Genomic DNA, 25,444 nt, shown 5'->3' with positions numbered 1-25,444 from the left:
GGACAGATGCATATTATGTAATTTACAGTTCTACCACAAAATAACCTCTCAATGAAAATCATTGACCCCCGCTGCTGTTACCATCACCCTCACTTTACAGCATTATTGGTTGCCACTCTATCTGTTGAAATTTTGATTTGATTATTCCTGCTTATTCAGTATTTTTAGTATCACATGTTTCAAAGGAGAGTAAAAAAAATAAATTCAGATTCAGAGGCTTTTCTAGGTTGACAAGAATAAAATTCTGGGGAAACATTAACACGGTACATCTTGGCATGAAAATGGTTTAAACTCCAAGATTTTGAATAGTGGCTGTGGGCAGCTCTGTTGCAAACCATTGAAAATCCAATTGTGACTCGTATCTAGTGGAGAAAAATAAAACTGGTAAACAAACACACAAGCAAAGAAAGAAATGAATGCATGCTTTCTGCTTGTATGCACATATTTGTGTAAATGCATGCACAGACATACACACACACATACACAGCATAAAAGAGCTAAAAAAAATCATAAGACATTCCAGAAGAAAGAGCATAGTCATCTAGTTTTAACTACCGCTTCAATGGCATAGCACATTTGTGTGTGTCTGTGTGTGTGTGTGTGAAGGGAAGCTTCACTGTGTGGAAACACTGAAATTAATTAAGTTCTCTTCACATGAACATCAGAGAAAAAGTAAGAGGAAGGTGATAAAGAATGAATAAAGAGCGACAGGAAAAAGATGTGTTTTCATTTAACAATCTGTGTTGAGAAAAAAAGTTCAGGAGGCAGAGGGATCTGTCACACACACACACACACACACACAGACACACAGAGTGAGAGATAGAGAGAAACTGGTCCAGAGAGACACTCACAGACTAGAGAAGATGAACTATTTGTGAGTGTGCGTGCATGTGTGTGTGTGTGTGTGTAGAAGTGTGTAAGGTGTGTGCATGTGTACAGTATGCATCGGGCCTGTGTTCAGTATTTATGAAGTGAGGGTGTAATATGAAGGCAATGAAGGAGAGACTGTTGTTTACTGCCGGAGATCGCAGTTTATAACACTAATGAATGTGAATGACTGTGCACGCACGCCTGCGTCTGAGTGTGTGTGTTGGTGAGAGACAAAACATCGGAAATTATAAAGGTGTAGGAGATATAAAGATTAACTGGTGAATGTGGTGACTGCATGATTTAGGTATTGTAAGGTATTGAGTATTGATCTCTCCTGCTTCAAACGACTGGAAGGGTAGCATTAAGTTTACATTACTCCTTGTGATTGTGTGTGTGTTTGTGTGTCCCTTGTACACTATAATACAAAAGACACACGTTTAAGGTCGGATCATCAAAGGATCATTACAGGGATTGGTAACTGGCTGTTTCCTTTTTGGGGCCGGCCCACGCCTAATCCTTACACGCCTTCACACACACGCACTCACATACACATAGGAATGACAGGGCAAAGTAATGTCTCACTCCCGAGTTGAAAGCAAGTGGTGGCTTTGCTACAGTATGTTGCCATAGAAACCTCAGGTGTCACCAAAGCAGCCCCAGGTAAGTACAGGTGAGGGAGAAGATGAAGGGGTCACAAAACGCTTTGATGGAAATTGGGCAAGGAGGCAAATTTCCAATGTCACAAAAATGTTTCTCACAGCTGAGCTCCCATTATTCTTGTTTTCATTATGCACAAATGAGGGCAACATTGTAATTTACACAAGGACGCATACACACGCAAAGATGTGATGATACAACTGTGTGTGTTCAAAATAAAGAACCTCATCACATCTGACAAGAACATGGTCCTGGGAAATATATTGGATTATTGATCCCATTAAAAAGATCAAAGAAAAAGATGCTTACTACTTGCAGCACAGTCCAAAATGAATCCCCCAGACAAGTGAATGAATAGATAAATAGATAAGCTTCATGAATACCAAACAGAGCCTGTCACTAAGACGTACGAGAGAGACAACTCTCAAAAAGCAGTACAATACACACAGCTGCTGAGGCTGATCAGACACAGCTAGGGCAAATTCAAAGCAATCAGATCATCATCCACCACTGTCATTGCTGGGTATTGATCTAATAGCATTTTAATACCTCAGCTATTTGCAGTCTTAAACTTCTTAACTTTCTGACGACCGAGAACTTGCTGATCAAATCAGAAGGATTCAAAGGAGAAGGCTCGGTATCAAACAGGTTTTGATTTATGCAGGTTTTCCAGAGGAGATGCAGTTATTCTACAGTTAGTTCAACTTTGAGGTATACCTACCTCAAAGATCATTCTCAAATAGGCTTTGAGACACACACACACACACACACCACACTACGTATGGGAAAATGAGAAACAGTACGTGATCGGTAGATCTGAAAGAATGCTTCTAGTCACCGATCACCTGTGTTGTGGCCGTGGTGGAACTTTTTACAAAGTGTGAGACTGACATAATGTAGGCCAACCGTTATGCATGCCAAAAATGATGAGTATTAGCCACCAATACCAATCACACTTGATGATTGGTATTGGTGGCAAAAACAACAGTTATCTTAGTGATGAAAAATGGTACTAGAATCACTTGACTGAATCGATATGCAGCAGAATGAACACAATGGCTGACAATCATGGCACTCATTTGACAGATCAAATGAGCAGTAACAACTGATACTTTTATTGTTGACCCATGACCTAATGCTCACACACCAAATTCAATTTAAATCTGATGACACATCTTTGGGATATCAAGACAACAACAAAGAGGGTTAGAGAAATTGTATCCATATCCAGTAAATTGCTGGGCATCACTCTGCCATGTTTGGAGACAGGATGGGGGGGAAAAAAGGCAAGGAATATTACAAGTGACCAAAGGCACCCCCTTGCTACATTTAATCTACTGTCATGTGTGTGTTGAGTGTTACTGTTTGTCGACCTATTATGAGATTTGTTGTCTTACTTGTGTTGTTTAACAGATGAAATGCCATGTATAATCTGTGTGATCTGCTGCAACCCAATGTCCCTACAGGGACAATAAAACTGCTACTACCTGCTACTAACAAACAGGGGCAGTAACAGCCCCATGGCTACAGTACAGGGGGTGTGTCAGTTCAGTAATTGTTTCTTTTGTTACTAAAGACCTGGAATAATCTGGAAGATACTCACATCATCTACCAAGGTGACAGCAGGAATGACTCTCTGCTGTGCCGCACTTTACTGTGTTTTACTTTTAATAACCTGCTGGGTATGACAAACTGCTTGTTTTCTGCAGAGGAAATCTGCTGAAAATTACAGTGGTTCGTGAAAAATTGTATTTAGTGTTATTTTCCTGTTGAAATTATAAATCAAAAGTCAGAAAAACAGAACTCATCAGAGGATTTGGAATAAAAATTGACATAAAAAAAATACCTAACTGTCAGGATAACAGCCTCATCAAAACTGACTGAGATTCATCATGTATTTCAGTCCCAGTTTACACGGAGTTGTTTGTTTGGTTGTTAAAACACCTCTTTCAGTCAGTGAATGGTGGAAGAAGTGGTGAAATATTGCTGCCATGGCTGATGTACAGTAGTCTACAACTCTGCAACTCAGGGACTAGGATTACCAAAGTTCATCAACTCTGAACATGCTCAATATTTCTCTGTTGGGCCAAAAGAACAAAAACCAAGGTGCACGAGCTTTGCACATGAATACTTGACCCAGTAACTGATTCAGCACAGAATGGCTGAGTAAGGAAGATGAAATATCCCTATAAAATTCTGAGCAGGTATTCTACTTTGCAACCTCTTTTTGTCTCGTGGCAAAAAAGAAGAAGAGAGAAACGATCAGCCTTGATAAACTCCTGCTGGTCAAAGTATGAGGTCAGCAACAGAAGCTCAAAGAGCACAAACAGCAGTGGGAAAAGCTACTCTTAGTGCTGACTCAGCAGGTCTGCCTCTTCTTCCATTTCCATAGCAACACATTCATTCTCATCTACAACCCTTAACACCTGATGTGAGTTGTGGCACTGCAGGAGTGTGTCACTCAACGGCAGATTTAACTCACCTTCGCAAGACCCCTACTCTTTATGAGCACAGACGTGCGCATCCAAACATACACGCACATACACACACACACACACACGCCCCACTGAAACACACACACACACTCACACACACACACACTCCACTGTTAAAGTAGATTAATTCACACTTTCTCACCAGCCCTTAGTCCATAGGGAACACGGAGGAGACTTGGGCAAAGTGGCTGCAGGGAGTTGTAGAGGGTAATGGGTTATAGAGGGGTGTGTGTGTGTGCATGTGTGTGTGTGTGTGTGTGTGCAGTCATGTGTATACAGTCCAGGTATTACTCATGTTGTGGGGACCTAAATATGTTCACCCAGTCACATTATGGGGACTTGTATTCCTTGTGGGGACAAAGTGTAAATTATAAATCATTCTATTCTAAGGTAAAGACATACAGAGGTGAGACAGGTAATAGTTATGGCTCAGGTTAGACTACCGCCACAGGAAATTAATGTCACTGTAATGTCCTCTCAGGTCATAGAAACACAACTCTTAATTGTGTAAATGCGTGTGTAATCAAGAGCATGGGGGCTTTCAAAATATTTTCATACATCTTTTGAAATTGCTCTCATTTTTTCCCCATATGACCAGAGCTGAACTAATCAGTTAGTCAATAGGTCATTCATTCATTTACAGTGAAAATGGGATTTGTTCCACTTTTGCCAGTGGAGAATGTAAAGTAATATATCACTCTGGGTTCTCAAAGTGTATGATAAGCATTTGTCTGAATAGTATAAAACATCAAAGATCTATTTCCATTGGTTTAACTCTTTTTCTTTTGTGTATGTGCTTTTAACGTGCCTTGCATAAAATTGCCCTGTAGGGACTGGTAAAGATTATTGAGTGAATTGAAGTGGAGTGTTAAGTGTTAGTGGAAATGTCACTGAGGGTTTGGATTCCTGTTCATCGCCATGAATGACTGACTGCTCACTGCCGCTGCACTCCATCACACCAAAGTGCTCCACTGCTTCAATCAATGGCTTCTTGCCTGATAAGTCTCGTTGTACTCAGTGGGGGGGTGGGGGGTGGAAGCTGATGTCAACACCTTCCTTAGCCTGATTATTCATCACATCCATCTTATTGGGGATATCATCTCAACTCAAAAGGATAAGACAAACTGCTCAGGGCAAACATGAACATACCTGCCCACGACCACCCTAGTGCAAATCCCATCGGGCTAATCAGAAAACACACAACACACAAGCTCGCCTTAGACAAATACAGTACATCCAGCTTAACAAGTTACGGCATGAGTCTGGAAATCTTGTCCTTCTTTAAAAAAGAACGAGTGAGAAATGGGGTGAAGTCATGTCTAGCATTTCATCTGTGAAGGATTTTTTTTTCCCATTTCATATAAATCCAGTGTTTCATGATCTCACTGACACCTTCCCAGATGAAAGTAACTGCTTGAATTTCCTTGCTTCGTATTATCATATCGTCATTTAATATAATATTCTGAGTATTTGAGGATTTCTTGGCTGCTGGTCAGACAGAATTGACATTTTATTTACATTTCATAGACTATGCTTATGCTTAGAAAACCACCAGGCTATGCATTTCTAATCAAGTTTGTGCTGTGTCCAGGAATTCAACACTTTCATTTATGCATGACTCTATTTTCCTAAGCACTTGTCTAGCAGTTGGGTATTAAGAAAACACCTTGCTTGACATTATGTAGATTTTTTTTTAAATGCTCTGAAAAAGAAAAAAAAAACAACATCCTCAAAATCATGATTATCCATACAAGGAAAATATTTTTCAAGATTTTTTTATTTTTTATTTTGGTAAACTTTTGATTCCAGCAAAATGTTAAATTTTCTTTTGCATCTCAAGTCTCATGACATAACATTTTCTGGATTATTTCAACATTATAGCCACATTATACAGCCCATTACACCTTACAGATGTGACACAATGCACGCCGCACTGCAAGCAAACAAGGCTCTCTGTTCCTCTCCCATATTAAACTTGAGTTAAGATACCTCACTCTGCTGCAGCCTGTGGGCAAATGGGCTTCACCAGGACTATGGCAACAACAGTAACACAGACAGGTGACCCTCTCACTCTGTCTACAGGTCTATCCTCTGCTTTCTCTCTCTCACACAGGCAATAAGTTCAGCTTAATTATGCCTCAGCGGCATCACAGGAAAGACAACCTCATTATGATACCAAAGTAACATCACATGAGGGAATATCACAGGCAGGACTGATGATAATTCAGCAAAACAATCAATAGACAACCATACACAGTCAATAGATAGCCTATGTCTTATATACAATATGATAAAATCACAGCAACTCACTCCTGTTGTTTTATTTGCTTAAACATGTGGAAGAACGGCTTTCTTATTCTCACTTTTTTCTGTCACCATGCACCATGACTCGTACTCTGCTGACAAGTTCTTTCTCATCCTACCTAAATGTCAGACAACCGATGCTGCAGTCACAGCTGACAGTATGAAAGTCACAGCTATAGTCTATAAATTTGCATCTATATGACCACTGAGCAGCTGCTATGAACACACTGTTCCCCATTAACAGCAAACACCAGAGATAAACAGTGGGGTATTGAATTGCCCTCAAATCTTCAAGCATGAGAATCTGCTGTCACAGAGGGGGGATCATTCCTGGAAGTTGTTGCCATGTTGTTTTGTGAATATTGAAGTGAAAAGGACCTCCTGGCCATTGGCAATATGTTGAAGTTGTCTTTTAGAAAGTGTGAATAAACAGTGCCTGATAAAAGGTGGAAACATTTGAGCATAGTTTGGGTGTTTAAGTAGTCTACAGGGAGACACTGGCACACATAATGGATATTGGGAAAATGACCAACCTTAACAGGGGAGCTCCTGGTGGCAACGGGCAGCTCTCTGATCGCACTGCCCGGGGGAGAGGCTGATATCCCGGCTGCGTATCCCTGCAGCGAGCCCCCGGCCAGGGACTGCCTGCCGCTCGCTCCAACTCCTCCTCCGCTCCCTCGCTGGGGCCGCTGCTTGATACCGTCCAGGAGGCGAACCAGCAGGATGTTCGCCGGCAGGTCGTCCACCCCGCAGTCCACCAGGATGCGGCACTCCGGGCAGCGGAGCTCGTTCCTGGAGCTGACAATGTTCTCCAGGCAGCGGCGGCAGAAGGTGTGCTGGCACGGCAGCACCTTGGCCGTGGTGTCCAGGCGCTCCAGGCACACCGAGCACTCCAGCAGATCCAGAAGCGACGAAGACTCGTCCATGTCGGCGGAGAGGGTGAGCATCTGGGCTTCAGTGTCCGTGGGAACGCCGCGGCGACTGGTTCTTCTTGTACCGTGGAAATGAACCGGGAGCGCAGAACATTCTGGGAGGAAAAGGGGGGCCGGCGGGAAGCAGCCCACGGACGCCCCACTATACGGAGCCCCCGTGCACCGAGCAGTTGGCCCCTGTGTTGTGAATGTTCTCCGCTGGGCTGTAGTTCTCCGCGTCTCCCCCAACGTGTTTCTGCGAGTCGCTTTCTCCCTCTCTGAGTCTCCCCCCCTGTTCTCCAGCAGCTGTGCAGAAAGCGGTGAGGTCACGCTCTCATCATCATCATCATCCGCGCGCCGATCACAATTGCAGCGCGCGCTCACGCACCAGAGACAGATTGATACAGACTGGAGGAGAGAGAGAGAGCGAGAGAGAGAGAGAGAGAGAGAGAGAGAGAGAGAGAGAGAGAGAGAGAGAGAGAGAGAGAGAGAGAGAGAGAGAGAGAGAGAGAGAGAGACGCTCAGTGATCACCACCAGCCGGGTGTCCTCTCTCCTCACTCACACCCACACGCACACTAGTTAGCAAACAGAAACACAGAGCTCCTTGGGGGGTTTCTGTTCCATCTCACCTGCTCACAACGACCTCCATAAACAACACTGTGTTTGGATCACTGGAAGATCCTCTATTGCGAGTTTGTTTGTTCGTCCTATGCCTAAGACTTCGATTCTCAATTCCAGATGTTTGGTTTAGGTTATCTAATCATCTGGTGATATACAAAAAGCATCTCGTCAGTCTTCAACGGGCAACAATGTATGTGGTGTTTCACCCCGTGATATCCACCTGACAGGAGCACACATCCTTCATCTTACCTCAGTGACCACATACATCGGGGAGATGACGCTTTGGGAAATTGTGGTATCTGGCGACGCCTGGTGGACAGCAGCTGATGCTTTTCTTCCACTTGCACAACAGAAAATCCCTAGAGCTTTCATTACAGTAATGGGAAAAAAAGCATAATTATATACATGATAAATTAAATTAAATTATAAATAAATGAAAATAGACAAGGCCACATTTAAACAATTATTCTAGTATTTTAACATATCACATATTGCATTCAAGGGAAACATATAATTCAAACATGTAAGTATTGGAATATGGGATAAGAATGTTATTGGATTACTACTAAAAACTTTGATTGCCAGCTGCAGGAACTGTGTATATCATGTTGTAATTTACACGATTAATATCTATAGATTATTATGTTTATATAATATGCAAAACTATTTTCAGAGAAATGGCAAGATTGTTGGATGATAAAATAAAAGTAAAAAATATAGTTTTTGCTCTGAAGCACTATTTGATTGTATACAGTTATGTGATGGACACATAGCTGGACAAAGGACAAAGAAATGCATGTGTGCGTGTCTGTGTGTGCGCGCCAGTGTGCGTAAGTGTTGTTTCTCAGGCATGACTGCAAGCTTGCTTTGCTTTTCCACCTGTTCAGACCTGCTCTGCTCTCACATTCGAGCCCAGGGGGGATAGGGAGTGATTAAGGCATATGTGTGTGTTTAGGTTTGTCCCTGTGTGTGTAAGTGTGTGTTGTGTGTGACAGGGACGCCTTCCTGGGTGGGTGGGTGGGTGGGTGTGGTGGGCCCACTATTTACCACCCACGGAGAAAAGCAGAGGGTGGACCACTGAGGCATTAAATGAGACAGAAGGAGGGTGAGTATGTTGAGTATGTGGTGTGCAACCGCAGCACCGATTAGTCAGACACTGAAACTGTTGAACTGTTGTAGCTTACTTTTATTCATTTTACATCAATATGCATGTAGATGTGTGTCAGACTCAGGCTCGTACCACAATATTGTTTTCTTATTTGATCATTATCTTTTCCTGCTCTTAACAGTCTCTGTATATAGAGAATAAATGTTTTTAACCCTGCAGTGCTTGTGTAGGTCAAATGCATGTACACAGTTACTATCTCTGACATTTATATTTCAAAGTAACAGGCCCCAAAATCCAAAGGCAACAAGATGCAAAAACACAGCCCCACTAATGGAGTAACTAGAAGACTTTTTGTATATTTTCAGTTCAGCTGTGAGTGGGAGCTCCCTTTGTAATTCATCTAGAGACCTGCCATTTGATACTGATGCATTTGAATCCCCGCGGCTGCATAATATCACAATGCTACAATAAATCAGCTGTTGAAAATAAGTGTGTGTGTGTGTGTGTTGTTGTGAAACTCTCGTTTTGAATGCCTGTATAGTGCAGCGATCCTCAAGTGCTGGCAACAAGCCCAAAGTCATGGTGTCTCTCTCTCTCTCTTTATCATATGCACTCATGTCATGCCCAGTGCGTTTCATCTGCTTAATGCAATTCTCCACAGCCAGTGATTCAGAATTAGAGGAAAACTATAGGGAGAAACAAACAAAAAATGATTACTGGATGAAAATCCTCCCAATCCATTCATGCAGCATAGTTGGGTTTCCCTGTTGCACTCAGTGTTGTCAATAACAGACAAAAGGGGGGTGCTGTTAAATAGCTGATGTGCCAATTAGTGGTGGGAAGCAGCCTTTTAGGGTTCTACAGCTCTGTGTTTAGTGTCTCCAAGATGAACACATACTGTAGATACACTATGCATTTAAAATGGTCTTGCGCCGGTTGGTTTTACCTCATAATTTGTATTCTTATCTAATTTGCACGAACCTTTTCATAATTTGCAGGATTTTTGGCACATTATGGCAGGTTGAGTGGTTCCTCCCTCAGTCATTTTTCGTAATTTACATCCACAAAAATTTGACCTTGGGTGTTTTACTCGGGGTAAAGAGTCATTGAGAGGTGCACAATTTGCTCAAGGATCAGCAAGGTAAGTTAGTTAAGCCTCTTATCTCCTTCCAATAGGCTTTTAGCATTTTGTGCTCTGTATTCTGTTTCGCTGCACACTGTCCTGCAATATTTAGTTTTATTGTTGCCATAAACAAAAGAAAACTTCCTTGTTTTTATCTCTGCAGTATAATTATTTTGTAATTAAATGTCATCCTTTGGGAGACCATTGTTAGGATGAACTATTATTTCTGCTTCAGCTTCATCTGCATTCATATATGTTTTTTATGGCCATTTTCTTCTACAGGAACCTGGTTTACTTATAGGGGTCTCTATGAATAACAGCACTAATAATTTTCTTTCATACTCTTCTCTCATGGACTTTGCTCTGGAGAGAGATTATAGCCTCTTCGCCTGAGACCATCAAATATAATATGTAGTGTGTATCTGTGGGTCCTCTTTATGGTATAGGTAATACATACACCTCTCTCTCATCGACCAATGTCCTTCGTTCATGCAAAAGTAGGTTAGCTGACACGGCAGTTACCATGGCAACTGGCTCTTTGCTTCCTTATTCAAAGGTATTTAGAGGATGAGTGTGTGTTCTCACAGACAATGCACATGTGGGGATAATAGGGTACTAACAAGTTTATAGAGTCTGCAGTGGGTTCACTTGTGTAGCATGAGTGCATTCTGCAATACACAAGGGAGGACATTGTGACTTTTTCAATATTTAAAAAAGAGCTATTGATAAGTGTCATTTCAACAAGAATTACACTGTATCTGTCCCATATGATCTTGTTTATTTGCCCTTTACCTGCAAAGTGATGCACATGACCTTTAGTGTTTTTAATGTGTTAGTTCAGTGGGAAGAGCTTGGCACTGTGGTTTAGATTTACATTTTTCTACAGAAGATAATATAATTTAGTATTAAATATCAGGAGAAGAATATCAGCTGCCACATTTTTTATTACTTGGGTTTCATCCATGAAATGTGCATAGCTATTGGGCCATATTTTCAACTTTCCCCCTCTAGAGTTCAGGCCTCCTTGAAGCACATAAAAAGCATGAGGAAGTTTGTTTTTAATGATTTTGTTGGAAATTGAATTTCCCCTGACTTCATTATATCAAGCTGCAAATTAGGCCTCTACTGACTGATGTCTTCTCTCAGCTACAGTACTTTGATATAGTGTTGGGGGGTGGGGGGTGGATAGCCAGTCTGTGACAGCTGCTCCACACTGAATCTTTGAAACCCTCTTCCTATATTAATGCATGGTGACCTTAAGATTTTATAGAGACTCAAAATATATTCTGCCAGTGATTAAATTTATTCATGCATGGGGCAAGTAATTATGACTGTGAACCTTATTTGTTTAGGACCCTTTAATAAAAGCATGGCCACAAAATACAGTGCAGTACAACAGGGAGGAAGCACATGAAAATAATATATTGGTTTAATTTAAAAAATAATTAACAGTGCATCCACTATATTTTAGCCAAAATATGCACGTCAATGTGCATGGTAAGATATTTCTGCATGGCATATTGACTTTTAAAACATTGCGATGACTCACCGTACAAATATTCTTTTGTATTCAATATGTTTTTCAGATATTTTTTGTGTCTTTAACACTGTAAAAACACATCTTCCCTCATCTCATCAGGCCTGATTGTGTTTAATCTATGGGTTAGGGTTATCTATGCTTCGTATATTTCAGTTCATCTTCCTGTATTGTGTCATATAGTATGTAATATTATTTCTACATAACCTCGTTATGCCCCATTTCACCTAATGCAGAGCCAGTTTAATGTGTTTTTACCATCCAGTAAATACAGGTTCTGCATAATACGTGTTTTTGTCCGGTGTGTGACAGAGCACCCATCATTCTCTCAGCAGAACTCATCACTCTTCTTGTTATCCTCTCTTTAGCCTCTCTTCTCATCTAATCTCTTCTCCTCTCATCCTCCTTTTCAGTCAGGAAGCCCCTGGATCGACATCAATGAGTCTGTGAGGGGACGAGGGAGACAGGGAGAAAAAGAAGAAAAAAGAGAGGAGGATGGAGAAAGATAGAGAGAAATAAGGACACAGGTTGACTGAGGGACAGAGAAAGTTAAAGAAAAAAGACAGACCAAAAATGAGAGCGATAGTGATAAGGAGAGGGATGAAAAAGAGGGGCAGAGAGAACGACAGAGACAGAAACAGAGAGGGAGAGTGAGTAATTACAGGACTCCCAGTGTTTTCAAAGCCCCTCTTTCATGTCCCCTCTTCCTGTGGCTGAGAAAAGCAGAAGCAGCGGAAAGGAAGAGGAGATGGAGGAGGAGAAGGAGGAAGACTAAAGTCCAGCTTTAGTCCCACTCAGACAACAGGCACCAGTCATCGACATCACACAGACACGAACACAAACACACTCAAAGTATAGCTTCTGTTTCAAAAGATCAGAGCCTACTGTATCTGCGTGAGAGAAAATGTATGTATGTGTGTGTGCATGAACAGTATTCAGTGATGGAAAGTAACCAAGTACTTTCACACAAGTACTTTCCAACAGTATGAAGCCTTGTACTTACTGTAAGTTATTTCAATATTGTACCTCGTTATTTCTCAGGTCCACCCACATCGCTAAGGACTTTGCAGATTGAGATTCTACATAGAAAACCAATCAACACTTTATAAAATATGATGCTTTACCAATTAAATTGCACAATTGTAGCTACATCCCTGTTTGACAATCATAACAGGATTGGTATATCATTGAATTGAATTAAATTGAATACCTTTATTGTCATTCATACCAAGGTATAAATGAAAATCAAATTGAAAACCTCCATGTGGTTAAAAACATCAGTGATGATTAAAAAAAAGAAAGACAAACAAGTTGGTGGATCAGTAATCAAAACTCCTTCAATCATTGGCAGCATTTGCAGTACTAGCACGATAGATAGATAGATAGATAGATAGATAGATAGATAGATAGATAGATAGATAGATAGATAGATAGATAGATAGATAGATAGATAGATATTTGCCTGTCTGTCTGTCAGCACATATGTCTGCATTTATCTGGGCTACTAGAAAAGATAAAGTTAATTTATCATACCTTAATGTGTAGATAGATATTTGCCTGTCTGTCTGTCAGCACATATGTCTGCATTTATCTGGGCTACTAGAAAAGATTAAGTTAATTTATCATACCTTAATGTATGTGTCAATGCAAGTATTGGTGATGTTTTGTTGTGATGCTACTGGAGGTGAGACTTTACCTTGATGTGCTGTCACCTTCTCCGCGCGGACACTAGATGGCGGAGTTGAGTCGCAGCCTTCAGCATGGCAAGATGTGCACACCGTGCAGACAGTCTACCTGGGACATGCTAAGCTGTCTTCTTCTTCTTAAGGGCGGAGAAAACCCCCCTATCATCAAGGAGGAGCCTGTGCACACACCGACATGCACCAAAGTGGAGACTGAGACACAACTTGAGCAGAGTGTGGAGTAACAAACTCGTAGACTATAGCCAGTCCCCTCGGCGATGCTTCCCGCACACCACGCCAGAGACTGATCACCGATCAATGCAGGACTGACTGACCGCCAGCTCACCCCACTGCCACTGACCGGCCGTCAGCTGATCCCGCACTGCAGCAGCGGAGAAACCAGACCAGTGTGTGTTGCCCTGTTCGAGCTCCTCCAGGTAAGACGTGTGAGCAGCTCCGCTCTCAGGAATGCAAGGACGGATTGGTGCAAGACTTCGGGGAAATTCCTGAGCAACACTTACTATGCCAAACAAACATGTGCTATACTGTAATTTTTACAAAAAAAGTGTGGAATTGTCATTACTTTTTGTAGGCTTAAAACAGTAGTAGAAACAGCCGCTGACTCAAAAGTTGTGTAGCCCTATGTCTGCCATAGTTTTTGGTTTCTGTTATGGGCAAAATATGCAAAAGTGACCACAAACGGAGCTCTTCAACATGTATGTAATGATAGACACTCATCCATCTGACAGTCTGATTCTGACTGGTCAGACTGTATGGATCTTTAGGCTGTAGGCTTTATGCAGATGTGTTCGTCGCCAAGTGCATGAGGCTGGATTCTTTGCATGACTGTCATCTAAGCCACATTAAATATGTGAGCATAGTCTGCATGTCCTCACATACATTTCTGAAGTCTGTGACAGATACCCTGCGTGTTGGTGCAAAGTTTGTAGCCAACGGTAGAAGACAAATGAGATTGTTTCTAATTTCTCACATCACCAGGTTTGTAGTTTAGGCCTCATTTGCTTTGTGACAGGGCTATGATTTTGAATTACATGCATGCAGAGCTAAACACTGTCTTTATTTATGCTCTATAGGTCAGTGTGAATTTTATTAGAGATGCAGGCAGTCGACAAGGAGTTTGATTTTATTACTCTATGAAAAGTGACTTCTTACAATGCTTTTCATGTGTCATCTCAGCCTTGTCATATGTCAGGGTGGTTGCCTATGACATTTTATTTATTGCTGTGGGTGTATGAGTAAGTGTGCATTTGTGACCTTGCACACCTTTCTCCTCTGTCTGCATAATTGTTTTCTTGGTGCCGCCTGACTGTCCCAGGCCCCGGGGCCCCCGGGGGAAGTCCTGCCCGCAGACAGGCAGCTCGGCCTGGCTGGGGACATGCCGGGTCCTGCCGAGCCTCTGAAGTCTGCTGGCTGGCTTTGAACTATAGCTGCAGGAGGTGGAAATCAATCCGTCTCTATACCCCTTCCCCTCCCTTCCCTCTCTTTTTCTCTCTCTCCCTCTTTCTGTCTCTCTATCTATGTCTCTCTCTTCTCCCCCTGCAGCCCCCAGTGCAGCTCGTCTCCGCTGCCATTGAATCTTTTAATGTTCACAGGTAGAAAGGCAAAGGAGACGCAGGGGAAGAAACAGGGGAGGGAGTGTAACTCATCTTCAAAAGACGACGTTAATATGGTTTCTGAGGATTAAAGGGATCAAGGCAGAAAAACTAACAAAGCCAGTGCCTGTAGTCATGATCATCCCATACTACACTGAAGTGAATGGATAATTTGTTTACTTACTTGCCTCTCGTTTGCTTTATGCTGCTTGGTATTGGAATTCACACAATATCTCTATTTATTTTGGAGTGATATCATAGAAAGGAGAGTGGATTCATGTGTTTTTTTTTCTCGTGAAAGTTATGGTCGAGATTTATGTTAGATGTCACAGCTGATTCCAATTCACACAGCTGATCGATTTCCTCCCCTGGAGAAATTTATAGAGCTCAGGAGGCTTGTTAGTGCTTCACACATCTAAGATGGAAATGTACTTAACACGTCATTTAAAGGTTACTTATGGATGTGAAGTAATTTAAGATGATTAGGTTACTACTTGGTAATTTATGGCACAGCTGTTTGGTGGTGGCTTTTATCCAAACTGCCTTATTAGAACCACGACTACTTGGGGCTAACAGTAATTCTGTACAATATAGTTGTTTTTTTAGATTATTTGAGAAAAAGTTAGCTTGGATACTTACAACTTGATTTATCTTATTTTTGCACTAGTAAGACCAAAGCTCACAAAATGAACATTATTCTTTCTTTCTTTTTTTAAGTAAGTGGCAATTTTGTGAAATAAAAGCAATGTTCATATTGAAAACAGACATAGGATAAGATAAATAATTGCTAGACATACAGTAGTATTAATATTGAATACTCAAATATGATGTCAGTAAGTATGTTGGAAAGTAAGGTATCAGTACATTCATGAGGTTTTATTTGTCCCTCGGATTTGATTCTGACGACTATTCTAAAAGAATAATAGTAATTCACACTGAAATTACATTCTTTGTCCTGGATCTGAATGTTGAGCATCTGCATATGCTCAACATTGATACTCTATAAAGAAACAAAACAATTTTTGCTATCCAATATATCTTTCTTTAGAGAGTTCTTACCATCACAGTCAGACTCACCAGGACAGGACAAGGTTAACGGCGTGAGACAGGACAATGGATCTTCAGCTCTCCCTTGGGGGCTTCCAGGAGGTCCCTGTCTGAATGAGACGTACTGTAGCTGCATTTCATTATATTTTAATTTACGTGCAATAATCCCAACAAAGCAACATAAAAGGAATGAGCTTTTCTAATCATAGGTTTCACTCTCACCGCTATTATTTCCAAATGCAACGCACAGACAGTTCAACAAACCAATACTAAACAAGCAGTTGAAAACTCTCCTTGCTGGGCCCCAGGGAGCAAGTTTAATCAAATTGGGGTTTGTGGTCCAATTAGTGTCTACTTAAGACTCCTACATATGGGGAGTCTACTGCAGTTAGCCATCCATGTCTTCTGTCTAGGGTCTGCAGAGGGAGATCTTACATTGGGGTAGAGACAGGAATGGAGATGAACCAGGTCTAAAAATCATATTTGTATCCTACTCATAAACACATAAAAGTTTTTGCCTTAAGATCAAAGTAAGACAGATTGAACACCATGGCAGGTTTAATCCCCGGCTGTGGTGTCTCTGGCTTGGTTGCTGAGACAGTTGGCAGGTGGGAAGGCAGTGAGGGATCATGTTGTTGGTTGGGGCACCTGTGCAAGATCTGCAGGGATACTGTGATTCGTATTACCAGCTCAACGTGGCAGGTGAAAATACATGTTACCAGAAGCAGGCATGAACGCCTCTGTTGGTTTGTCAGTTTGAACTCTCTAAGTACGCACTTAAGTTCTTAACTGTTTACTTTTCAAATGGATTGACAAGGATTTACAGTTTGAAGATTTCTCCATCATCACAACAACATCTCTCCTTGATCAGACAATGAAAATTATCCCTCTGGTGAGGAGCACCCAGAGATCTCTCCGATTTGTCTGAGGGAGAAACACACACTTTAAGTATCTCAGTATAGCTCGGGGAACTGTAAAGACCAACAAAGTTAAACACAATGCTAACTTAACTGATTCTGACAACTCTCTTGCCTATTTATATCATATGTTTATATCACAGATGAGGCTTAATCATTTTTAAATAAGCCCTAATGGTTGCTAATAGGCTTGTCCGCTGCACACTGGAGTCTGTTGTCTGTGAATTATCCAACCAGGGAAATGCCAGTAAAAAAGAAAGCCTTGGCTACTGTATAGGACTTTTAGTGGAGAGATTTACATTGTTGTGCTATCACTTTGTTTCAGGTGCTACTTTGAAGGATGCAGTAAGACGTCTAGATGAATTCCAGGTTGCAGATTAGGCTTCCCACCTACAGCCGCTGCAAAATAAACAGAGACAGACGCAGAGACAGAGAGAGCGATACTCTGCCCCGGCAGAGCTAAAGAGGGGAACAAGGGATCAGGGAGAGGAGATGATGAAAGACAGATCACCGGCAGGCAGAGAATCAAAGAGCCTACTGACTGACTGGAGCTGGGATAGGTGTGTGTGTGTGTGTGTGTGTATATACTATGTCTGTGTGTGTGTCTGTGTGACTTCTTTTCATGTGCCGTAAGAGTTTGTTTTTCCTGCACACTGAGTGGGAAGCTGACAGTTAGTCTGTAATTAAAGCAATCAAAAGATATAGAGATGAAGAAACATCACACACTAACACACACACGCACACACAGGCCATAAAAGTAACATAATATTAAAATTAGTGGAGTTGTTGAGAACCTGCAGATAATTTAATTTGCTCCACAGTCTTCCTATTGCACATAGTATTTGGAACATGCACTCCCAGTTACAGTAGTATCCTGGTTCGATTTGTCATTGAGAATTCAAGTTGCTGCAAAACATGTTTTGACACTACTGTGAAAATACAATTCACTGTGATAAAGCGTTAAGCTGCAGTTGGATGGGGCTGGAGTAAATGGATATTTAGTGAGGAGACAAGGCCCAGATGTTGTCTGAGGACTGCGTCTGTCTCCGAGGTTGGAAATCACTTTAATCATGGGTTTATTTGTTGGAAATTAGAAGTATTTGTTTCTGGCTCATTTGGTTCGTGATAAATGAGCCTTGATGGCTAGTTTATTCAGTCAGTGTGACTTCCTTTAGCACTGATGAAGAGTTATAAACCTGGTAAAGTGAAGAGATTGGGAATGAAGAATGTCAGCAGTATCCCCAAAATCTGATGATGTACATTACAATGGCACTGTGTTGTCTCTTTGTACATTTTTTTTTTTTCCCAGTCAATGAGCTCTGCTGAGAGACTCACTCGTGGTTTGATTCAGATGGTGAAAGCGGTTGGTCTAATTTGACTGACAGCTCTGCCGCCACCACCCTTCTATTTACTCTCCAGCTGCCTCCGAATCATAGAAAGGAGATAAAAAATGCCGGCAGCACATTCCTCCCTCATAATTCACTTCAGAAAAAAAGACGGTAGGCCCACTTATTAACACTTCAAAGTGGATTAATAGTGAATTGGCCAAATTCTTGAATACACACTATAGCAATGAAAGCCACAGCACAATGGTAGGTTCATTTTGAACAGAGGTGTCTTTTTTATGCTTTTAAAGCTGAATGTAAAATAATTTGAGGCACAGTCAGATGATTATGATCACTGCAGAGTTAATAACATAGTACTGCACTGAATTAAATCGTTTGATTCACTGGCTACTCTAAGAAGAATTTCTCTCCTTATAATAATCTCACGATTTATAATTCATGACTACAACGTTGGCATTTAAGGTCTTTATCATGAACCTGTGCGAGCGGAAAACCTGACATGGAAAACGAGTTGACATAAACAGAAGCGCAGTCGTGCAGTGTAAAGATAAAGTGATTCTTATCATGGTGAGTTGTTTATCAAAGCTGGAGATTAAAATGACAGACTTCAGTCGATAGTTGATAGAGGGGAATACAGAGAGTTAGTGCGTAGTTCTCTGCTTCATGTTCTACTGTATAAACCTACAAGGATGAAATTGAATTACATTAAGTCAGATCATTGATATTAATATTTATTATATCTCAGGAAACGTGTTAAATTTCAATTGCGGTGCTTTTTGTTAATAGTATAGGACTACACTATAACAGATTGTTCTGTTTAGTGCAGTAAAAGTCAAGTATTGACTATATATATGTGTGTGTGTATTGTATTGACTTGCAGACCCAATGAAGTGAGAGAATGTTATAAATATACAGTGTGCTTCAGGTGAAAAGGAAAAGAATTGATAGTGGTGAATAGTTAGAGAGTTTTTCGACAAGCATCTGCATCATGTGATGCTAATGACGACCATCTATTCTTCTGTCAAGGGTTCCAAGATGCTGAAAAACAACACTGATGAGGTGTTGGTGTGCACACACGTACACGTACACACACACACACACACGTACACACACACACACACACACACACACACACACACACACACACACACACACACACACACACACACACACACACACACACACACACACACACACACACACACACACACACACACACACACACACACACACGGATTGGATAACATGTGTTTGAGATCTTTCTTGGATTTGGCAGGTTGAGCCCTTGTCTCTAAAGAGATAAAATAATTGACCTCTTTAGGGAAAGAGCTCTTCAACACAACATAGATGAACTCACTGGTTTATGGCCTGTAAGCAGACGGCTTATGAGTTTCAGTGTGTGCGAGAGTGTGTTTATGGTGGGATTTTATCTGATTTTTTACTTACAGTTGTTGTTTTGGTCATTAGTAATCCCAGTTTGCCTGACAATGTTTTCATTAAGTCATCTCTAAATGTTTTTCATTGTTGTTGTTGAATTGTGACAGCTCAGATAGTTAAAGGGATAGTTCAACATTTTTGAAAATTGGCCCATCGCCATGATCCCCCTAGTAATAGCAGTAGGTTCGTTACCTTTAATTGTTGGTCCAAGCTGCTTTTAGATCGGGGGAAAAGAATACCGAGCGGCGCAGCTACACTACGGAGGCTAATGGAATTTCTTGGTTTTGCTCATCAAACTCAGCAAATACACAACCAAAAAACTCAAAAACGCTGTGGTGGACAAGTTGTGACCTGCACATTTACCACGCTATGAGATAATAGCGGAAAGTTGAGAGAAGTGAAGCAAATACTCGGTACTACTTTCTTCAGTGAACCACTGGTCGGAGGGACACAGTGTGCGCACCTCAGCCAGTGCCGTAGTATACGGACGTATCTGCAGTAAACAGGCGCTTTTGAAATCACTCCGCCGAGCAGCCGTCTAGAGTGTAAAGTCCGACTTTGCCTCTAAAACAACTCCATCTCGCAACTTTCCGCTATTATCTCATAGCGTGGTGAATGTGCAGGTCACGACTTGTCCACCACAGCGTTTTTGAGTTTTTTGGTTGTGTATTTGCTGAGTTTGATGAGCAAAACCAAGAAATTCCATTAGCCTCCGTAGTGTAGCTGCGCCGCTCGGTATTCTTCTCCCCCGATCTAAAAGCAGCTTGGACCAACAATTAAAGGTAACGAACCTACTGCTATTACTAGGGGGATCATGGCGATGGGCCAATTTTCAAAAATGTTGAACTATCCCTTTAACTAGCAGCTTCAGGCAAACATTATCAGTATCACTTTTTAGTGTAATTCTGAGTTAAAGTAGATGTACTTGTATCATTGAAAAAGTCTAAGGTGACAAGAGAGGAAGTTACTTGAAAGAGAAAATGAGTAAGAAAAGTCAGGGAAGGATTTCAATGGAAAACAGATTTTTCTTTTCAAAATACCAGAACCAGGAAGACAGAAACCCCTGGCTGCTGATTTAATTGTCATCAGAAATTAAGTGCAGTGGAGGAGCCCGCAAACCATCCTTTAACCTCATTCATCATTTTCTCCATTGCTTTGTTTCTTGGCAGGCTTCTCTGGCCACTGATTGGTTTATTATTTAATCGGGCAGGAAGTCATTATCAACTGGCATAATGAATAATCTTTAAGGGCTTAAACACCGATGGTGAAAAGTAATTTCCCACACACTCCATTTGTACCAGTGTTGATAGACAGGAAGGTCGAATAACATAGAAAAAGAGACACATTTCCTATAGGGAAATTAATGAATGGAAGTAAATCAGTGAAACAGAAATGAAGACAGAGACATCAGAAAAAGTCCAGTACAGCTAAACAACAACAACATGAATGCCGATGTTGGCAATGATTCAGTCCCTTGGTGAACTAAACTCATTTAGTGGAGATTTTACTTAAACTATATATTATATGCACATGTACATGTACATGTGTTGACTTGATCATGATCCCTTCAGCTGATGCAGTTGTATATTGCTGTATAGTGACAGCTGCTGTTTGGTTGTGGCTTTCACATTGAGGAGCAGGGGATGTTGGGGATACTGTGAATCTCTCAGAAGTGAAATTTCTACAGAGTTCACAATGACAAAGCCTTCAGTACATGTAGAGGGGCATTGCACTCCCTTTCCCCATAAGAAATTATTAATTACCTAATACAAATGTGGACAAAATTGTTGGTATTCTTACGTTAAAGAGAGAAAAACCAACAAACGTCAATGAAATAACTTGAACCTGACCGTAACTGCAAGTAAAAATAAATAAAAAATGACTGACAATTAAGTAATTGAAATCAGACATTTGTTTTTTAAAATAATTCTGTTGAACCACAAATTCAAAAGCAATAACTGAAACTGGCCTTGGACAAAAAATAATGGTACTCTTAAAGGTAGGGTTAGAGATCTTATTCTGGAGCATTTTTTTTTTTTTAACAAAATTGTCTGTGAGAAAAAGCTCCCGCACACTGTCATCACTTGCAGAGGTTTTATTGAGCAACGTTTCGGTCCTGAGACCTGACGAAGGTCCTGAGGTCCTGAGACCTGACGAAGGTCTCAGGACCGAAACGTTGCTCAATAAAACCTCTGCAAGTGATGACAGTCACTGCAGTCAGGCGATTTCTGTAACTCTAAATGAGACTTCTGCACCTATTGACAGGTATTCTGATGAATTCCTCGTGAGCAGACTGCTCCAGCTGTCTCAGGTTAGAAAGGGTGCCTTCAGAACTACTACTTTTGTCAGATATTTCAGTGACCATTGTGGGGTTTTCTTTCTCGGAAAGGTACCAACAATTTTGTCCACGTGTGTACTGTATGTTGTCGGCCTAACAAGTATCAGCCGTCAGGTCTCAGGACCGAAACGTTGCTCAATAAAACCTCTGCAAGTGATGACAGTGTGCGGGAGCTTTTTCTCACGTTGCTCGACCACCAGGTCTTCTCCTACACACCTGTCCGGCTGTGCCGGTGTGCACAAGTTTCAGCCTGGTTTTAACAAAATTGTCTGAAATCCTCTTCACACTGCGATTGCAACCAATTAATTAAATGCTTTTTCACAAAAACTAAACAGGTCAGTCATCTGTGGGAGGGACAATCCTGTAAAAACAGCATCCAATCATTGAGAATGCAACGTTAAAGTCAATTGGATCGTGATGTGTCGATCAAGCTGCCGTCTCTGTCCCTCCCTCCCATGTGTGTATTCCTCTATCAGCATGTCTTAAATAAGGGAGTCACCTCTTGAGTAACGCACATTTCATTGTATTGAAAGCCTTGTCGGAGTGGTGGGACGTTTGCATGTCGGAATGGTGGTATGTCGGAGTGGTGAGATGTTGGAATGGTGGGATGTCGGAATGGTGGGATGTCGGAATGGTGGGATGTCGGAATGGTGGGATGTCGGAATGACAGCATGTAACCGGCGCACCGTTAGCATTGCTGCACAGTGACGCGCGATAGTAACGCGGAAAGTCGCTCACATTGGCGATACCCTCGCAGCTTCACCTTGATGTAAACCCAACACTGAACAAGCGTTCCGTGTTCCTGTGCTCTGGAGGTGTGGCTTTGGAGAGGAGTCTGAGGAAAAGGGCTGGGACTTTTGACTTTTGTATCTTCAAAATGTGGCCTGCCAGAACCGTTTTTGCAGGATCTCCAACCCTACCTTTAATCTTAATGTAATATTTTATTGCACAACCTTTTGAGACAATCACTGCAGTCAGGCGATTTCTGTAACTCTAAATGAGACTTCTGCACCTATTGACAGGTATTCTGATGAATTCCTCGTGAGCAGACTGCTCCAGCTGTCACAGGTTAGAAAGGGTGCCTTCAGAACTACTACTTTTGTCAGATATTTCAGTGACCATTGTGGGGTTTTCTTTCTCGGAAAGGTACCAACAATTTTGTCCACGTGTGTACTGTATGTTGTCGGCCTAACAAGTATCAGCCGGGTAGCTGACTTGTAGCAGTCTTAGTTTTCACAGTATTCAATGCTCCAGTAATAAGCTCACAGTGTGCCTGTATACAGTAATGTCTAAAACATTACCACAAGAATACAAACACACAGATGAATAACAAGAGATTGATTGACATGTTATGGGAGGAAGCCTTCTCTGACTGCCAAAAAAAATGAGGAAGAGTGTAAAGAATTAACTGCAGACAGGCAGTCGCTGTCTACTTAATGTATGCATGTTTGTTTTAGCTGCTGTTTGGGAATTTCCATATGGCAAGCCCTCCTTTCGCCTACAGACTTTAAACAATCCTATAAAGTCTTGTGCTAAATCTATCACATTTGGCTGTCATATTTAGCTGGAGTCCATATTACTACAGACTTCATTCTCCTTTGAAGTCCTGCTCTGGATTCTTAATGATATTAAAGCATTATACTTGTCACTGTATGCCAAGGAGCTTTGAGGAAAGACGTCCTCTTTTCTTGTTGATCTGCCTTGTGTGAATTTTTGAGGTCAGTGGGCTTGTTATTGTGCATTTTTTAAAAGCAGCAGAGTAAATTGTCTTCTTATTGCAATGTGGAATTTCATATTGGATTTCCGTTGCTGACAGAAACAGCAATCAAATGCAACCAAATGAGAAACAGAGATGAAGACAGAGCTAATGAAGGGAGGAAGGGAGGGAGGGGGAGGGAGGGAGGGAGGGAAGGAGGCTACAAAAATGTTGAAATGTTGGTTTTCCTCATTAAAACCACTGCTTTAAATTTACACATTCGCACTGGAAGTTGCCCAATGTACTCGTGTATCCTGGTGAATTGACTCTACGTGGTAATGACACAGATAAAGACAGAAGGGTTATTTATCAGAGATTATGTGCTCGTTAGAAGATTAATACCCTCGAGGGGCAAAAGGCTTGGGCTGACTTTCATCTCTGACCTGCCCCAACAGAGAGAGTGAGGGTTAGAGCGACAGAGAGAGAGAGAGAGAGAGAGAGAGAGAGAGGGCTGAGGTAGAAGAGTGTCAGAAGAGTCTTCAAACACACAAGTGTGTCTCTGTGTGTGTGTGTGCATCACTTTAACCCCATAATGAGTAGCCTTGAGGGGGTCCACAACCATTTGGCAGTTCTTCATTTCCTGATTTGAAAAAGCAAGCGCTATTTGTGCTTTTATCTTTTCGGCAGCAACACACTGCCCCCCCCCCCCCCCCCCCCCCCCCCCCTCCTCCCATACCCTCAGCAACACACATGCACATGCACGCACACACAGACATCCTGTACATGTATGCACACATCAATTCACACACTGGTTCTGGTATCAGCACAAGGACTTGCACAATTGAGCCTATTTTGGCCTCACAGGCCAACTATGTCTTCATAGACCACATATACAGTATAATATATATGTACGGTATGTTATATATATGTTAGTGTGGATGTACGTGCGTGTGTGTGTGTGTGTGTGTGTGAAGGCTGTAATTAAGCAAAATCTAACCCTCAGGGATGGGGAATTAGCCCTGACTGAAGATCAGAGGGCTTTTCACTCAAGTCTGCGACATGGAAGAGTGAAATCAGAGGTTTGGAGCCAGACAGACAGATTCTGACCTCAGATAGCAGATAATGGCGGCTTCTTCCTCTCCCTCTCTCAAACACACACATACTGTACACACAAACACACTTTGATGCTGCCGGGAGCTTCAGGTGGATTTAGACTTTATCTCTTTAAATGTGAACCGTTTCAGTGAAGGTCACATCAGTCAGAACAAGTGCATGCTTTTAAGTGTCACTGAGTTCAGTTGTGGTTATGTTTGGGTTTGGGCAGATAGAAGTGCTTGGTAAAGGTCAAAGAGCGAGTGACTTTATGGTTCAGGAAAACCATCTGTGTTGTTACAGAGAGGAAAAAAAACACCACAGTGGCACTCTTTGCTGCACACCACTCATGTACAAGATATAAAAAATAGATAATTCAATAGATCAGTCATGTTGTCGTTTTCCTGGAAAGGGCCGCTTCACTTTTAGAACCATACTTCCAATGAAAGCACCTGGACTGACATGTTTGTTATTGATTGATTACAGCAGAACATCTATACCTGAATGATCAGGTCACATTTACTCTGTTTAATGATTCATATTCTTAATAATGGTTGTATACTAAGGATCAGTGGGATTTAAAGGGTTTTAGGGTCCCTTACATATAGACAGGAAACTCTTTCTTTCTTTCTTTCTTTCTTTCTTTCTT

At 41.5% G+C, this 25,444-nt stretch overlaps 1 protein-coding gene across 1 annotated transcript in view; it reads right to left on the bottom strand.

The window, feature by feature from the left end:
• LOC311004956 (E3 ubiquitin-protein ligase SH3RF3-like) overlaps window positions 1-7,629 on the bottom strand; it is a 90,080-nt gene extending 82,451 nt beyond the window's left edge. Inside the window, exon 1 of the mRNA XM_083997199.1 lies at window positions 6,860-7,629. Within this exon, the coding sequence (XP_083853325.1) occupies window positions 6,860-7,273 (414 nt within the window). The 5' untranslated portion in view covers window positions 7,274-7,629. The remainder of the gene's footprint in view (window positions 1-6,859) is intronic.
• Window positions 7,630-25,444: the final 17,815 nt, after the last annotated feature.

The sequence above is a fragment of the Trachurus trachurus genome (genome assembly GCF_905171665.1).
Source record: "Trachurus trachurus genome assembly, chromosome: 21".
Taxonomy (NCBI): Eukaryota; Metazoa; Chordata; class Actinopteri; order Carangiformes; family Carangidae; genus Trachurus; species Trachurus trachurus.
The sequence above is the reverse complement of the archived record's forward strand: the minus strand, read 5'-3'. Positions and strand labels throughout refer to the sequence as shown.